The sequence below is a fragment of the Aptenodytes patagonicus genome, chromosome 22, assembly GCF_965638725.1.
Source record: "Aptenodytes patagonicus chromosome 22, bAptPat1.pri.cur, whole genome shotgun sequence".
Classification (NCBI taxonomy): Eukaryota; Metazoa; Chordata; class Aves; order Sphenisciformes; family Spheniscidae; genus Aptenodytes; species Aptenodytes patagonicus.
Genome location: NC_134970.1, coordinates 7,754,827 through 7,772,245, shown reverse-complemented (window position 1 = coordinate 7,772,245; position 17,419 = coordinate 7,754,827). Strand labels below are relative to the sequence as shown.

Genomic DNA, 17,419 nt, shown 5'->3' with positions numbered 1-17,419 from the left:
ATGGCTGGGTTCCCGCTCAGTTAACCTGCAGGTGACAGCTAGAGCTTTCTTTGCTGAGGTAAGGTGGCGGGGGGGAGGAAGGGTTCAGAGGGGTTTTACTGAGATACTGCTGCTTGGGATGTCTTTTTTTGTGGGAAGATCCCTGGGGAAAGGGTCCCTGCAGTGGGGCGGTCAGGGGAACGCCCGGCTGGGACCAGGTCCCCATGGCACTGCCTGTGTCATTCCAGCTCTCTCGGGACGGCAGTACGGCAAGGAGCCATGTGTGAGGCAGGCACTGGAAGAGTCCCTCTGCAATACCTGGCCGCAGCCAGCACCAAGGAGTTAATTAAATAAAGCTCATCACAAAATGCCTAGGGGGAAGCATATCTTTTTTTTCCCTGATGGCATCCTCGTGGTTGGTGGGACCACATGTGGGTTACACAGAGGCTGGGGGCTGCCAGCTGCGTGGCCCCTCTCAGATCTTCCCGGGCTGGGGATAACAGAGTCACGCCGGGACAGACCCCAGAGCAGGGGTCTCCACACAGGTCTCTCCACACAGGGAGCCCACCAGCAGAGATGTGGTTTCGACCCTCAGGCTGTTGTGCACACCGGCCCCGCTGCAAGCCCTTGCAAGCCTCTGGTCCCCTGTCCTGGGGGTCCCACACCATATGTGTGATCCAAACTGAAGACTCCGCAAAGTTTGCTCAAACACAACCCGTGCTCCCGCCTTGCACAGTCATGTTCCTTGACAGAGGTGAGGATGGAGCTGTAAGAGGGAGTCGAGCCCCTTCCTGGGTTGAACACCACGCTGAGAGGGGGTCCTGCTGTGGAAGGGGCACCAGCAAGGGCCAAGGGGCCGGGGCCGGGGGTTGCCCCGGGCACCTGCAGTTTCTCAAAACTTCAATCAAAAATCCCTCCAGAGGCCAGGACAAACCCCACTTCAGTTGTGGTGCCCCCCCAATGGCCAACAGATTTCCCTGCCTTCCCACCACGGTCTGACCCTGCCACCCTGAGCCCCAAGGAGCAGAGACGGGTGAGGGCTTTCCAGCAAGGAAGGAGGGGTGAGAGGGGAAGTTTGCTCATCCAAGGGCTGAAGGAAGGCTCTGGGACGCACGGGGGCTTCCCCACGCCTTGCACCCAAGGTGAAAGGCCAGGGGCAGAGCACAGCTGGGGCCAGAGGAGCACGGCTGGAGCTGGGGCTGCCTGACTTAGTCAGGGAGGGAGGGAGGGAAGGCTGTGGGGAGGGATGTCCATGACTTTTTCTGGGAATGCTGTCTCAGAGCCCAGCCAGAACTAGGGCCATGCCTCCCCACGCTCCTTTGCCTAAACTTCCCACCCTTTGATACAGCTCCTTGATGCTACCAGCTGGTTTCCAAGGCTGGGCCTGGCAGAGGAGGGAGGAGAGTTGGGGTCGGCCCTTTTTGGCTCCTCAGGCTAGAGAATGACATCCTTAGCTGCATCAAGAGGGCAGGCGCGGCGAGAGGGATGATACTGGAACAATCGAGGTTGGAGAGGTGTCCAAGCTCAAGCTCTGCAAGCAAGACCAAAGCAAGCCCTGCCTCTGGTGACTCGGCTTCCCAGATCACCATGGGATGGAAGGGGACCCTCTGCTGAGGAGCTCTCATGGACAGATGTCCCCACCACAGACATGTACAACTCCTCCAAGGGTCACTCCGGGAGCCTCAGTAGAAGGCAGAGGCAGCCCTAGGCAGCACTTGGACTTGAGGGACAGTTCCTCTCCCCAGGGGGAGGTGCCAGCCAAGGAGCCTTTTCCTAAGGGAGCTGGACAGACCATGGAGGCTGTTACATAAGAAAAAGCTCCAACGTGAAGATGGCTTCCAAGACCTGCACAAGAGAACTTGACCGACAGTGACCTGCCCTGTGCAAGAGGGTCTGCTCGTAGAAGAAACCAGACCAAACCGGCTGAAAGTGGCAAAGTTGCAACAAAATAGTGCAAACTCTGCTAATAAGTATGCATTAAGCACGCTTGCACGGGGGGTCGCGTGAAGAAATACTCAAAAGCGCATGGTAACAAGCGGTGTCATGGCCAAAGCCAATAGGTTATGTAAACTGTAAAAATGAATATCTGAGTAGTCTTAAAACTGTATATAAGGAATGAAGTGTAACATGGGGTCCCTTTGGGCTCCCAGCCGAGAGGCACCTTAATGCCGGCAATAAAAGCTAGTGTGTACTTCTGCTGCCTTCTTTCCGGTACCTGTGCACAAGCTAGGGGAAAAGAAGAAAATGTGAGCAAGTCCTTTTTGCTAACGATTTGGCGACCCAGGTGGGACTCTGTGGGTTTCCGACCTGGTGAGTGTAGCTACCACATACAACACAGCTGGCGCTGGGTGAGTTCACCCCATTGTCCTTGCGGGGTCCGTGTTCACCGGCAAGGTACTGAAACTGGGGGCAGCGTAAGTCATGGGGGGTTCAATAGGTAAGGAAAAACGGGGTTCGCCGCTGGCAGAAATTCTGCAAAACTGGAAGAAAACTGATGGTACTTCAGGACTCACTGAAGCTCGAAAGCTCGAGCCATAGTTCTCTGCCAGGATGAGGGGCCAGCTGAAACTCGGGAGGAGATGCCGTTCGAGCAGTGGCCCCTGGAAGGTTCGTCTGATATGAGCAAGCTGACTTTCCTGCATCAACGCTTGGAGGATCAGAAACCTTAGCAAATGAACTACTGCTCTTAGCAAATGAACTACTGCTCTGTCTGGGATAACTGGGCTTTTAAACAACCAGGCGGATACGGGGATTTGGCTAAGGTAAGACAGATGGTAAAGCACCCAATGCCGGGAGACTCAAAGTCTAAACCCTACCCTCGCTCTGCTTCACCCTGCACCTGCTCCTGCTACTCCTCAGACCCCTACGCTGTACCCGCCGCTTCCTCCTGAAAATCACGCTCCTGCTTTGCAAGCTCCTATGAGCTTGCTAGTGGCTAGTCCGGCTGCAGGAATGCCTGTGGCAGCAGGACAGAAACCACCCCCTCCAATATTACATGCCTATGTTTATCAGCCATGGGCTCCAGGAGATTTGACTCAAGGGGCGCAACAGATGCCCTGGGTACGTGAGGACCCAGAAAAGGTTGCCCAACTCTTCTCTACAATAATAGAGGGACATCACCCCTCTTGGAGGGATGTTCAAGTGCCGTTGCAGCAAATATTTTGGTTGGGAGATAGAGATCGGATTTGGGAAAAAGAGAGAGAATTAGCAAGTCGTGATGGAAACAGACAGCCTTGGCCAAGCGTGGACCCTAATTGGGATTATAAGAATGCAAATGACCGAGCTGCCTGTGAAACAGCTTGCCATAATCTGGTCCTGGCAATAAAGGCTGCAGGACAAACCGGTGTCAACTGGGAAAGAGTTCGGGAAGTGAGGCAAAGATCAGAGGAACACCCGAGCGACTTCGGGAGTCGCTTGCGGCAAGCATTGTTGCGATACGGAGGAAGGACGGAAGGTGACTTTAATGACGAATTGGCAGTGAGTGCATTTGTCCAACAGGCAGCCCCAGACATTCATAAATACTTTGTGAAGCACGCTCCAGGATGGCAGGGGGAAAAAAAATCCACAAAAGATATTGTCTCCGGCAGCGTATGTATATGACGGTAGCTCATAAAGACCAAAGAAAGAAACGGAAAGAAGAAAGTGAGAGGAAGTGAGTATGTTGGCAGTAGCGATGGGAGGAATCCCGCTGACGAGAGGAAGATGAAGGAATAGGAGAAGGGGTGTGGGAACAGCAGAAGCAATGAGAAGAGGACAACTGGACCCAAGTCGTTGCGCACGCTGTAAGAAACCAGGCCACTGGAAGAGAGATTGTCCATTTTGGCCACGAATGACCAGAGGATTTGGGTGGGAATCCCCCTGTTTGGAAGCCGCCAAGCAGAGAAAAGGTTGAGGAGCTGGCAGAATTCCCTCAGCACGACTCTCAACAATGACCGGAGGTGGGAGAGCCTGTAACCCTTGCGGCGTGCGAACCACTGGTAGGAGATCGTGCTCAAGTCGTGATAAAAGTCAGTAATCACACTTTAGAATTTCTGATAGACACGGGTGCAACCGACCCTATGCTAAATCAATACTGAGGTGAATTAAGTCAGGAGAAAGTACAAGTGCAGGGAACCGAGGGGCACCCGGTGACACTGGGGATAACAATCCCTTTATTAGTAGAAGTTGGCCCACATGCATTATACCCTCAGTTTGTGATAATGGAAGGCAGTCCAATTAATTTATTGGGGAGGGATTTACTGGAAAAATTGCAGGCAGGAGTTATGTTTGAAAACAGGGGCATAGCGTTGGAACTGCCAGAAGTCATTGCTCAGATAACGATGGCTGAGGACTTCCAAGCGATACCCCAAGAATTGAAAGATGTCCATAAGCCGCCTGGAAAGAAAGAGAGTTTCTAACCATCAGCGCGACACAAAACAGCACATCGAGAACAAAGTTTTGGATCTTCTACATGCTCTAGAAAAAACAAAACAAGTAGCAGTATTACACCATAAAGCCCACCAGCGAGATACTTCTGACCTGACTGAAGGAAACAATCTTGCTGACGGTGCGGCTAAGGCAGCAGCTTTACAACCCTTTGTGGCGGCGTGCTCCCCCCACCCCACCCACCCCCCCGCGTAAGCAACGACCACCAGTGGGGGTCGTTGTGGCTGCATCCAGCTTATGCTGGACTTCGGGAATGGGTGGCAACACAGTGGCCAAGGGCTGCCTGGAGCAGTGACCCAAACGACTTGCTGATATGCAAATACGACTGTAAGTCAATCATCTTACTCCATAAATAGTGGACAGCCCAGGGCCCGTTGAGCTCTCCTGCACGGCGGGATCTCCCCTTGAGTAAGGACGCCTCTCAAGGTTACTCCTCGAGGTTGAGAGGTTCCTTGCCGCAACAGATCCTTGGTAAGTGACTCATAGCACGCTAAACTTTGAAATCTTAGCTAAGTGATATAAAGGATCGGTTGCGCATATATAATCCTTTAGACATAAACCGTTGACCGAGTCTGGGACTACGTTTGCATCCAGCCGCACCCAGACTCCTCTCTGAGAAGGAGTTTAGAAAGCAAGGGGGTCCTTTCTGAACCTCACGACTCAACGGGAGGGTCTCCCTGGCAGTTTTGTCTGACCCTGTCCTCTATGCAGTAAATAATCAAGTGTACCTTGCCATCGAATCTTGTTAAATCACTGTCACGTTTACCATTGAACTTCATTAACTCACACTTTAACTCACTGTTTTCTATCAATAAAGTGTATTGTTGCTTCTCTCGCTTACCAGTGAAGTGCACTCTCACGCCATCTGCGACAGGCACCCAGGTTTAGTAAGAAGAATTTCTGCTCTGGCCCGGGGCTTAGTCAATGTGCAAATACAGTACTTATCCAGGTATGAAACTGAGGGTATCAGTTGATCCCAGGTGCCACATACACTGCACCTTCTTCCATTGTCTCCTGTCGATGAATTGATTTCCAGTCTCTTCCACCTCATCGCAGCTTAAATAACTGCACTCTGGCTGAGGGCTGACTGGGGGAACTTCTCAGTGCTTTAACTTTGCTTTGGGCTTGGTAGGAGCACGAGGCTTCATCCCTTTGGCTTGGCCCCCAGCAGAAGGTGGGCCAGTGGCAGGTTTCCAAGTGGTTTGGTGGAACTGAGCTTGTACCCCTACCGGAGATTAAAACCCGAAGAAACAAAAACCCAGAGAAACTGTGTTAGGAAGTAGCAGAAAAAAAAACCCTCAGGGATGACCAATGTTTAAGACACAGGGGTTTGGCATTTTGGAGACCAGAGCTCCCAACAGACATGCCTCTTCGAATAGAAACATCCTTTAGCTTTTGATCCTGACGGAACTATTACAGACTGCCCCCATCTCTACTTTGCAGTTGCCTGAAGCATTTGCTTGTCCATGTCCAGTTCGTTTCCATGCTTGCAAATTATGTTTAATCTGCAAAACAGTTAGTACTATAAACTGGCAGCCAAACGCCTCTTCTCTCAAAGACGTGAAAACTGCAGTTAAAGGTGACACAGGTACCATGACAGGCCTTCTGGTCTGGGTTAGGATTCAAAAAGCAGTGTCTTCTGAACTTCTGTTTTCCCACTGCTGCCAACAGCTGGAGAAAGGGTCTGGTTTTGATCAGCTGGATGATCAATGCTAACTACCACGATCCAGTACAGGATGTTACACCTCAGGCTTCAGATTTTGGGCCCAACACAAAGGACTGGATAACCTGCCTCCTGCCATTGGACTGACTGCCGTATGGCACATCCCCTGGCTTCTCAAGCTCTTCCCCAGCAGTCCTCTCCTGGCCACTCTGCTGTAGGCCGCTACATGGTCTCAGGGAACCACGTTCTGGGTCCACTCTGGCATCTCCCGTCAATGAGGATACAGAGATGCTCGCCCAGCACACTGTGCTCCTCTCCCCTCTTCTGGTCTCTCTGCATTGTCCTTTCCTCATCTCCAGCCACTGGTTTTGACCTTCAGGCAGATCTCCGCTGCTTGTAAAACTCCCCCGTCAACAAGATGACCACGTCCTCCTGATCCTTCTCAGTGTTGGGAACTTTGGTCTGGAAGCCAAAACAGAAAACACAGGAGGAAACAGGAGGAGGAGGAGGAGTTGGAGGCAACAGGAGGCATCAGGAGGCTTCACCAAGGGCAAGTCTTGCCTGACCAACCTAGTGGCCTTCTATGATGGACTGACTACATCCGTGGACGAGGGAAGAGCTACTGATGTCATCTATGTGGACTTCCGTAAGGCTTTTCACATGGTCCCCCACAACATCCTTCTCTCTAAATCGGAGAGATATGGATTTGATGGATGGACTATTCGGTGGATAAGGAATTGGCTGGATGGTCGCATCCAGAGGGTAGTGGTCAACGGCTCGATGTCCGGATGGAGATCAGTGGGACGAGTGGCGTCCCTCAGGAGCCCATATTGGGACCAGTACTGTTTAATGTCTTCGTCAATGACATAGACAGCGGGATCGAGTGCACCTTCAGCAAATTTGCAGATGACACCAAGCTGAGTGGCGCAGTTGACACACCTGAGGGATGGGATGCCATTCAGAGGGACCTGGACAAGCTTGAGAAGTGGGTCCTCGTGAACCTCATGAGGTTCAACAAGACCAAGTGGAAGGTCCTGCACCTGGGTTGGGGCAACCGCCAGTATCAATACAGGCTGGGGGATGAAGGGATGGAGAGCAGCCCTGCCGAGAAGGACTTGGGGGTACTGGTGGATGAAAAGCTGGACATGAGCCAGCAATGTGCACTCGCAGCCCAGAAAGCCAACCGTATCCTGGGCTGCATAAAAAAATAAGCGTGGCCAGCAGGTGGAGGGAAATAATTCTGCCCCTCTACTCCGCTCTGGTGAGACCCCACCTGGAGTACGGCATCCAGCTCTGGAGTCCTCAGCACAAGAAAGACAGTGACCTGCTGGAGCGGGTCCAGAGGAGGCCACAAAAATGATCAGAGGGATGGAACACCTCTGCTGTGAGGACAGACTGAGAGAGTTGGGGTTGTTCAGCCTGGAGAAGAGACGGCTCCAGGGAGACCTTATTGCGGCCTTTCAGTACTTAAAGGGGGCTTATAAGAAAGATGGGGACAGACTTTTTAACAGGGCCTGTAGCGACAGGACAAGGGGGAATGGCTTTAAACTAAAAGAGGGTAGATTCAGACTAGATATAAGGAAGAAATTTTTTGCCACGAGGGTGGTGAAACACTGGCACAGGTTTCCCAGAGAGGCTGTAGATGCCCCATCCCTGGAGACATTCAAGGTCAGGTTCAACGGGGCTTTGAGCAACCTGATCTAGCTGAAGATGTCCCTGCTCATTGCAGGGCGGTTGGACTAGATGACCTTTAAAGGTCCCTTCCAACCCAAACCACTCTGTGATTCTATGATTCTATGAAACAAGAGGAGGAGGAGGAAGAGAAAGAGGAGAAGGCCCCAGGAGGAAGACGAGGAGGAGGAGGAATAGGAGGCATAAGAGGGGGAGGCAGAGGAGGAGGAAGAAGAGGAAGAGAAAAAGGCAACAGGAAGCATCAGGAGGCAACAGGAGAAAGAGGCAAAAGGAGTCAGCTGGAAGAAACGGGAGGAGGAGGAGAAGGTGGAGGCAGTGGAAGAGGAGACAGAGGACGAGAAAGAGGAGGAAGAAGAGGAAGAAAGGGAGGCAACAGCAGGCAACAAGAGGCAAGAGGAGGAGGAGACAAAAGGAGGTAAAAGGAGGCAACAGCAGGAGGAGGCAACAGGAGACAAGAGGAGGAGGAGGAGGAGGAGAAGGTAACAGGAGGCCAGAGGAGGCAATAGGGGGTTCCTAGAAAGGCTGTCCAGTTCTGCAGCCCTTGGGGTGTTCCTGTCATGGGCTTCACCATCTAACACCAAGGCTAGGCTCTTTGGTCCCCCGGGTGCTGCATGTTGCAACAGTGTGGTTTTCCCTCCCGCTGTTGCTGTCATGGACCTCATAACCGGGGGTATAGCGCCTTCTCCATTAAGGACATCCCGGGCAGCCAGTCTTGCTGTCCACTCGGAAAGCCCATCCAGAGCATTCCAGGGATGGGAGGGGTTAGAACCCTGTGTTCCTGGCAGCTGTCTAACAGCATGTAGTACTGGGAGGGGGTCAGGCTAGCAGGAGCATTCCCTGGGGGTTTTTGGAGGATCCCAAGGGGTTGCTGAGAGATGGGGCTGGTGAGTGGGCATCCCAGGATGCTATTGAAGTTCTCATGCGAGGTTAGCAGGGTTGCTGGGTCATCCCAGAGAAGCCACTGGGGTCTCTAGGTCAGCCCAGAGGAGCTGTTGTGGTGTCTTGTGCATCTTGTGGAGGAGGAGGGGGCACTGTGGCCCTTGGCAGTTGCCCACAGGTCACCTTGGGAGACAGAGCCCCTCCATGTCGGTGTGGAGCCTGAGGGGCCCAGCCCCAGGCAGGATACTGCCGTCTCTGCCCGCTCCCAGAGGAACCCCCCTTCCAGCGTTGGACAAGGGAAGCCCGTTCCTACCCACAGGATCACACCCAAAGACCACCCTGTCCCACGAGTGCAAGAGCCGCCCAGCCTGCCGCAAGCCCCCCAGGCGCCCTTTGATGCCAAGGCCCCGGCTGCCCATCAATGGCACCGGCAGCTCTGCTGCCTGGACGGCCCACTGCACTGGGGCGGGGGCCAGGGGTCCGGGCAGGCCTGGGCTGCCCATGAGGAAACGGGCATCTTGTGCTCCCCTGCAAAAGCGGGTGGCATGGCTGGGAAGCTGCAGAGCCCCGCACCGCCCCAGCACAGCTTGGCCCTGCGCCAGCGTGGGGCACCCACTGGCCAGTGAGGTGGGACATGTGGGGCTGCGCTCCATATGCCCTGTGTCCCCATCCTGCCATGCTGGGACCCTGCTATGGGCCGTGCCGCTCAGTGCCCGCAGCGCAGCCTATGCCCCTGTGCAGGGACCTTCCTGGACCCTGCAGGCCACTGTAAGACAAGGAAGGGGCACACTTCCATTTCAAACTAGGGAAGTCAAGGCAGAATCAGCACGGGTGAGAAAAAAATGGTCTTTGTTAACCAGACGTACCCCTGGGCCCCTGACAGCACGTCTGGGCTACTGGGTTTTTCTTCCTGGCGTACGAAACAGTTGCAAGAGGAGAAACACTGACGGAAGCAGCTGTCCCATGGGGCGGGAGCAAAGCCCCCTTTCCAGCACCCTTTCTTGTTTCCCGGGTATGCCCAGGAGAGCTGGAACCCTGCCCGGCAGGCCAGGCCAGGCCAGGCAGCTGCCCGGCACGGGAGCGTGGCAGGGTTTGGGAGCCCACAGGCATGGGGTTCCGCCGCCTGTAAGGGCGGCAGCCGTCTTGCCCCAGGGGAGCCCACAGGGTCTCCCCGCCCTACTCAGCCCTGGGGAGCCCCAATGTGATGTCAGAGCCGCCGCTGTGAGGTCAGAGCTGGCTGCCTGCACAGCCCTGTGGCGCGTGGGGAAGGAGCCCACAGCTGCTGTGTGGCTGTTGCCCTGGGCAGGCGCGCTCCTGCTGGGGGGGGCGGCGTGGGGCTGCTGCCGGAGCTGTTTTTGCCTGGGCAGGCCACACTGCTGCGGCTGAGGGGGAAGAGCTGAGCGGGGAGCCTGTCTTTGCCCAGAGATGGCGAGGAGAAAGGGCCCCCAGAGAAGATGCCAAGGGGCCTCCAAAGGCTCCTTGGGGAACAAGGCTAACCAACAGCCAGCAGGGGAGGCAGCGGGGCCGAGCCGCTGCCAGACGAGTAGGTACGAAACGGGCTGCTCCTGCCCAGGGCGTCACGTTGGGGTGGTAGCACGGACGTGGTGTAACATGGTCAGTGGGGTGCGCAGCAGCATGGGGAAGCCAACAGAGGTTTGCTGAAGAAGAGCCCCGTGGCTTGCGAAGCCCCCCTTCTGTGGGGATGGGTCTCAGCTGAAAGCCTGGCTCGCTCTCCCGGCCAAAAGCCAGTGTGCAGCAGGGCCTTTTGGGGAGGCGGTAGCCTCGTGCTGCAGGGGTCGGAGCCCAGCCCTGCTGCACGGGGAGATTTTGCTGCGCGGGGAGTCCAAGCCCCTGGGACCTGGGACTGGCCCCCTTGGGACGTTGAGGCACAGTCCTGCCTGGCTGAGGGGGGCAGCTGAGCGGGGAGAAGAGGGGTCGGGAGACCATCAGCGCCCAGGGAAGAGGTGGGGGGCTGCGGTGGGGGACAGCAGCCTGTGCCCCCTCCCCGAACGGCCACTGAGAGGTGCCTGCCGAGGGGCAGGATGGCGCCAGGGGCCAGGGAGCAGGGAGGGACAGGGTGAGAATTGGGCTGTGCTGCCGGGTGGGCTTCCCGAGGCAGGGGACCGCTGCTGCCAGCTCGCTTCCTCTTCTCCCACTGTGGGCCTGTAAAGCAAAGGATGGGGAAAGGCGGGGGGAACCCCTGGAAGCAGCCCAGCTGTGCTGCCCTCTCTCGCTGCTGCTGGAACGGTCCATCCTCTGGCAAGGGCCTCCGCTCAGGCTACCTCTGCCCACCTCGGCTCCTGCAGCGTGGGGACAGTGGGCAACCGGCATTTGTCTTTTTCCTCCCACAGGAACCTCTGCATGGAGGTGGAGCTGGTGGAACTGTCTTCGATGTCAACCGCCGGCTCAGCCACTCAAGGGCCTGCCAAGTGGCGTGACGAGGCCACAGAAATTGCAAGTAAGTTCAGCACTGCTGCTTGCTGTGAAGTCCTCTGGGGTGAACTTGGAGAGCTGCGCTGTGCCAGAGCTCTGGCCAAATGTCACAAGTGGCAGGAGAAGTGCAGGCTGCCCTGCTCTTTGGCCCAGGGAGGGAGAGTGTGTAGGACTCGGTGCCCGCCTCCCCACAGGGAGCTGAAACATGTGTGGCTGGGCATCCTGGAGAAGAGACCTCAAGAGACGGGCCTAACTTTTCTCTCGTTTCTTTGCCCAGGGACAGTCTTCAGCCTTACTTGCCATCTGGCAGGTGCCCTTGTCTCTCTGTGGAGACATCTGCTGAGCACGTGCATCTTCGCCGTGTACGTACTACTTGTTTCTGCTGTGGACAGGGGGGAGAAAGGGGATGTGTGAGGGCCGGTGCAAGCAAAGGGGAGAGCAGAGGGTGTTCCCCAGCCAGCAGCAGGGGGCTCCCACTCGGGCACCAAAGCTCGGGCGCTGCTCGTGCTGTGGCCATTCTCAGGGAGAGCCAAGAGCAAAGCCCCTCGGAAGTCTCACTCCCACGCATTTGCCGGAGCCCCAGACTTTGGCTGCGGTAGGACAAACTGCCACGTAGCCAGACGCTCGGGTGCAGAGCCAAGCCTCCGCAGGGGAAGGGTTTCCCCCGGCTCTGGCAAGGGAGAGTCTGGAGGTGCAGGTCTGGGAGGGCTCTGGGAGGAAAGCCAGACAAGGCTCCTGCGCTTCCCAGCTGTGCGGAAAAACACCCCCAAGAGAGATCTGTGTGATGGCAAGTGAGAACAGGCCTGCTTTCTCAGCCAAAGAGAGAGCAAGGTCCACACCAGAAAGACTGCTGAAAAGCAGTCTTCATTTGCTCGACCTCTTGGCTTCCCTGGATAGTTTTCATTCCCTTTTGGAAGGTGCTCCTGGAGCCCTTCCTTTGGGGAAGATCTGCCGGCAGTGTTGAATGGCGTGGACAGAAATCGTGTTCCTCCTGTGTGCTGCTCTGTCAGCTCTCTGTCAGCAGCAGGCTTCCAAAACGGTGGCTTTCTGGCCTGAAAAGGGAAATCCACCCGTGAAAGGGTTTGCCCACGACTTGGTTCGTTGACAGCCACAGGACTCCCTCTTTTTCAGGCAAAAGATGGCCCTCCAGAAGAAGAGGTTCTTGAAAGTCGTCTTCTTGTTGCTCCCAGTGGCTCTTGGTGAGTTTTCGTGAGCAAACATCTGAGGGCGACAGCCTGGCTGTGCTGGATGCCAGCTTTCAGCTGGCCAGCTTTCCTTTTGGGCCAGTATGTGCGGAAACTCCCGTGGCCCAAGTGCTTCCCGAGTATGTCCTTGAGTGGGACTGGCTTTCGGACTAGCAGTAAGACTGGTAGTCTCCCAGCCATGCTGCTGCTCTGGCCACTGGACCAAATGGCTTGCGTAGTCTGCAAGTCTGCGAGCGAAGGGCGTAGGTATTTCCAAGCCTGAACTGGGGATTCCCAGGGGGGAGGGGCCGTGCAGGGGGACCGATGGAGAGGTACCTCTCCTAGCCCATGCAGCCTGGTCTCGGTGCTCACTGAAGCAGTGAGGGGAAATGGGGAATAGCTCTGGGGCAGCGAGCACACCTGAAGATCACGGCTGCGCAGTCCCCTCAAGCCGGGGCTGATGGCTCCCGGTCGGAGGCGCGTCCTCTCTCTGCGCCCCCACGTTCCCCACCTCCTCAGCTAACCTGCTGCCCCACCCCCAAGGCAACAGGGAGGAGACAACGCGACTGCAGGGATCGCTAGCAACCCCAGTAAAATAACTGTCTCTTGGTGATGTGAATTGCAGCTGGTGTTTACTGCGGGACCTCGCTGCCAGCGTGGACAATGCCGGCAAAGGGACTGAGAGAGGTCGGTGACTCTTGTGGGACAGGCACCTCCGGCAATGGAGCGTGGCTGACAGTGGCTGGATAAATCACGGGCTCTTCTGCTTCCACGCAGGGTGACCCAAAGAAGCAGCAGCTTTTGCCGTCTCTTCCTAGGGAACCCTCTCCTGGGAAGCCCCGGCGGCTCTGGTAGCAGATGCTCTAACGGAGCGTTTTTCCCTTTCAGGAGCTGACAAGGGTGTCTGCAGCAGACCTCAAGACCCTGCGGTAAGAGATGTTTCCTGAGCTGGAATTGGTTCGGTGCAGAAGCCTCAGCCGACCTCGTGCTACCTGCACTCGTTTTCCTAACAGCCAGGGCTCCCGTACTTCCCTCCTGCCTTTGCCTTTTGCTCAACCTGGTGCGGAAGGGAAGCACTCGCAAAGCAGGGAAAGCACATGTGTCTCTCCTCCTTGCTGAGCTCAGGTGCTCCCCAGAGGGGATGGGCCGCTCTCTGACAAGATCTGCTTTCCTGTTCCTGCAGGCACTCGAGCGCTTTGTTGGCGGAGCAAACCCAAAAGATGCAGCTTCTGCTGGAGGAGGTGGCTCAACTGAGGGCGGAGCTCAGCAGTGTGAAGGTGATCCTGCATTTTGGGGAAGGAGGCTTGGCTGGGCAGAACCCCCGAGAAAGCACTCCTTGGGGTTGTTGGTGGGGCCGGACTGCTGACCGCCGCAACCCAGCCTTTGCCCCAGGGGCTTGCTGGCTCAGCTTCTGCGCTGCACAGGCCCTCCTCCAGCCCCAGTTTAACCGAGCTGCTTCAGGCAGCGGAGGACTCCCGACAGCCTTCCCTTGGCATGCCGACACCTCTGGCTGCTCTGGCCAGGCCCCTGAGGCAGTGGTGAGACCCAGGCACGCTCACGGCGCCAGCCATCGCTGGCAGGGCCTGAGCCCATCTCCCAGCTGACCTGGAGAGCGTGGAAGGTGGGGAGGAGGGTGTGGGGACCCTCGTCAACCCACCTCGGGGACATGGTCGTGGCCGTGGACACAGATACGGTTCCTCAGTCCTCGCGGCTCACGTCAGCAGCAGAGAGTCTTGCAGCTCTGTGGACTTGAGACTGGGCTTGCCTTGCATTTCTGACACTGACCCTTTGCCTCTGCGGGCGCTAGTAGCCATGCCGAACTGCCCGCTGATGTGATCCTTTTCTGTGTTTGTTTATGGCATGCCCAGGAAGTTCAGAAAGTGAACCAGGCGGCGTCCGAGATGGCTTCGGAAGTCTACGTCCAGATGTCTGACTGGGCCCTGAAAAGCTCTGGTATGGACACAAGCAGCCCAGTCTCCTTGGCCTGCGCTTGTCTGTAGCACTCCCCAAAGGAGCCTGCGCTCCAGGCGCTGCTCTCCAAAGTGGGGGAGCTTAAACGCTTCATGGGGTCCAAGAGCAAGGCTGTGGCAGAGTGGCGCTCTCAGACTCCCTCCCAGTCCTGCCCTTGGCCTTCGCAGGGCTGCCTCTGGCACTGCCCCCGCACGTGTTCCTGTGCTGATGGAGGGGCTCTCTTCCTCTCCACTGCATTTGAAAAGGGAATGGCTGGGCCGTCCTTTGCTGCCCATGCAGCAAGCCCTCAGCTTCGGTCTGCTGTCATTCACATGGGTGCCTGCTGTCTCCGAGAACCCTCAGACCTTCTCCTCGTGGCACTGTGAGAGAAGCAGCCACCAGGCACGTGGCTGCCATCATTCCCCTGAACAGCTGGGCACCCCCACCAGCGTGGTGATGAGGACAGGACTGACAGACGTGGAGCTGGCCCGCAACATCAGAAATAGTGTCTGAGCACCAAGTCCTCCTAGTCTGTGGCCTCTTGCAGTCACGTGCTCTCCCTTCCTTACAGGTGCCACCATCGACGTGCAGAGAACTTCCGAGACCTACAGCTGCAAAGAGAATTGGGGCTGCAGGGTTTTATGGTTCTTTCGCACTGCCAACCCTCCTGATACTATTTTGCAGGTATCGTAGCAGAAATCATCGGTGCCGGTTTCCTTCCTTCCTTCCTGTGAAGTTAGGGGCCGACCTCAGGGGCTCTCCCCTCAGTCCAGTGGTACTGCTCAAGCCCACAGTGTTGATCAGGTTCCTGAAACCAAAGCTCTAACACAGGGCTGGGCTTGCTAGAAATCAGTGGTTCCCCTCAGGAGGGGAACGGAGCTGAGCTGAGCCGAGCCGCTGCATCTTGCCCACAGTCCTCTGCCACAGCTGGGTGAAAGACTTTCTCCCTGGTGACCCCGTTTCCGCGCTCATCCCTAACAGCACCTTTTTGGGGGTGGGAGGCGGGAGCCGGGGGTGTGCCCTGCAGAGCCACTGGGCAGAGACGTGTTTCTGCTAGGCCCCTGACTAGGATGGTTTCATAACCGCTATTCTCCTCTGCTCCGTAATACTGAGAGCCCCCTTTGTCAGGCAGGGAAGAAGGCCTCCTGCTTCTGTCCATTTCCTCACAGGCGCCTCATTTTCGAGGCACCACAGACACACCGGCGCCTACGCTTCAAGCTGCATGGGCAGTTGTGTTGGCCCCAACACTCCCTCACACTTCATTGCTCTCGCGTTCTGGTTGCAGCCGGATGTTTCCCCAGGAAACTGCTGGCCTTTACAAGGGCATCAGGGCCAGGTGGTCATCAGGTTGCCAGCACAAGTCCATCTCACTGCCGTCACTGTGCAGCACATTGCCAAAGAAGTCTCTCCATCTGGGACCGTCATCAGCGCCCCCAGAGACGTCGCTGTCTTTGTAAGTCTCTGCTGGGCGCTTCTGGCGGGGATCTGGCCCGGGGGGAAAGCCGTGACAGGGTCTTGCTCGCTTTTGTGCATCCTCTGAGGTTTGTGCCCTGCTCTCTCCTGAGCACTGCGGTGCGCTAGCAGGGTACTTGAAGGGCTCTAGAGGTTTCATCCCTCTTAAGGCTTGTTCTGGCCAAGCACCTCAGGGTTCTTGACCAAAACTCAAGGCGGAGACTCAGCTTCACCGTAACCAGTGCTAGACTGCTGCTAGAGCCCCAGGAGAGGGTGGGTAGATAACAGGGCTGATGCAGCGCATACGTTGCCTCTTTGTCGGGACGAGTCTGAGCTGCTCTCCTTGTGCTTTGCCCCTGAGGGAGTAGACGCGGACGGAGAAGAGGAGACTCTCCTTGGGACATTCACGTACAACGTGGCGAAAGAGCTCATTCAGACCTTCCCTCTGAAGGTACGGTCCACGCGCGGGGGCAAGATGCCAGGGAGCCAAAGAGGTTTGCCTGCAAGTCCATGGCAGGAAGAGCGTGAATGCTTTCTCCCTGGGCAGAGGGGCCCAGACCACCGCCGAGAGAGACCTGGCGGGCTTGGGAGGGCTGAGTAGCACACGGTGGTGGTAGCAAAAGGATAGCGAGGGCAGGGTCAGGCCCGTGGGAGCACAAGTCCCAAGAGATTCCCCGGCTGGACCCACTGCCTTCAGCAGAGCCAGCTGCACACACAGCCACTCCACCCGAGCAACGTCTTTGTGCCGTGGAGAAACAGGGACGCCTGGCGGCGAAAGCCATCGGGCAGCACCGTCGCTCCATCCTGTGGCCTGCTGGCAGGCTGGCCAGCGTCCTCTCCTCCCAACATCGCATGCCCCTTCTCTCCTGGTGCTCTCACGCCTGCCAGGAGGAAAGCAGGCAGAGCAGACAGCGGGAGCTCAGTGGGGTTGCACACCAGCTGCCCCACGCATAGGAGCACCTCCCCGGCCTCTCTGTCAGCACAGAGCAAGCAACAGAGGGAAGGGGCAGAGGGCAGGGAGACTGAGCCCCAGCCGGGCCGGCATGCAGAGGATGCCAGGTGCCTTCCCCCTTCCCGTGTCCCCAGCCTCCCCAGCAGACCCGCTACCAGCAGCGAGCCTCAGATTTCCACAGCCGCTCCCACCCACTTTCAGGAGCTTGTTCCTCAGCAGGAGCAGGACTGGCAGGGGGAGAAACATTGATTGCATTGTCGCTCATAACACCCCCCGTTTCCTTTTCCCTCTTTCCTTCACAGAACGCGCCGCTTCCCAGAGCCTTTTCATACGTCAAACTTCTTGTGAAGAGCAACTGGGGAAACCCAGCGTACACCTGCATTTATCGAGTGCAGGTTCATGGGAAGATGGCAAACCAGAAAGCCTGGACTGAAACCAGAGGAAAAGAAGAGGGACAAACATAATAAAGAAGAAAAAGCGTGTGTGTGGGGAAAGATGTGGCAATTCGGATCGGTGTAGAGGATTGGTCTCCAAAGTGGGGTGCGCAAGAAGATCCATTGAGGGGAGGCCGGGCGCATGTGGAAAATGTTAGAACTTCTACTTAATTTTTTCTTAAAAATGAGGGAGATAGTAAGCGTTCCTAAGATTTAATCTAGAGAGGAGAGGCCCAGCCTGGCACCGCTCCTTCTCCCGCCGCCCCGGGAGGCTCCGCAAGTGGCACCAGCCTAGGGCACGCAGAAGGGCCCGGCTTCAGTTTACAACAGGGAGACTGCCACCCGCCGCCACAGCAGGCGCCGCAGGAGCTTTCCC

At 56.6% G+C, this 17,419-nt stretch overlaps 2 protein-coding genes across 2 annotated transcripts in view; both read left to right on the top strand.

The window, feature by feature from the left end:
- The window catches only part of LOC143170224 (maestro heat-like repeat-containing protein family member 2B), a 30,327-nt gene extending 18,842 nt beyond the window's left edge, over positions 1-11,485 (top strand). The window contains exons 32-33 of the mRNA XM_076358320.1: positions 10,990-11,096; positions 11,349-11,485. Of these exons, the coding sequence (XP_076214435.1) occupies positions 10,990-11,096; positions 11,349-11,485 (244 nt within the window). The remainder of the gene's footprint in view (positions 1-10,989; positions 11,097-11,348) is intronic.
- LOC143170223 (sperm-associated antigen 4 protein-like) lies at positions 11,305-17,042 on the top strand. The gene is made up of 10 exons (XM_076358319.1): positions 11,305-11,433; positions 12,203-12,270; positions 12,881-12,942; positions 13,144-13,184; positions 13,439-13,532; positions 14,124-14,208; positions 14,777-14,889; positions 15,491-15,658; positions 16,019-16,151; positions 16,912-17,042. The coding sequence occupies exons 2-10, from the start codon at positions 12,210-12,212 to the stop codon at positions 17,040-17,042; spliced, it is 888 nt and encodes a 295-aa protein (XP_076214434.1). The 5' UTR covers positions 11,305-11,433; positions 12,203-12,209.
- The last annotated feature ends 377 nt before the right edge of the window (positions 17,043-17,419 follow it).

Excerpts from the sequence above, each read along its gene's own strand:
- LOC143170223 (XM_076358319.1), top strand. The coding sequence starts at position 12,210 with ATGGCCCTCCAGAAGAAGAGGTTCTTGAAAGTCGTCTTCTTGTTGCTC. Across the intron at positions 12,271-12,880 it reads GTTGCTCCCAGTGGCTCTTG|CTGGTGTTTACTGCGGGACC; the intron begins GTGAGTTTTCGT and ends TGTGAATTGCAG. Across the intron at positions 14,890-15,490 it reads CTCCTGATACTATTTTGCAG|CCGGATGTTTCCCCAGGAAA; the intron begins GTATCGTAGCAG and ends TTCTGGTTGCAG.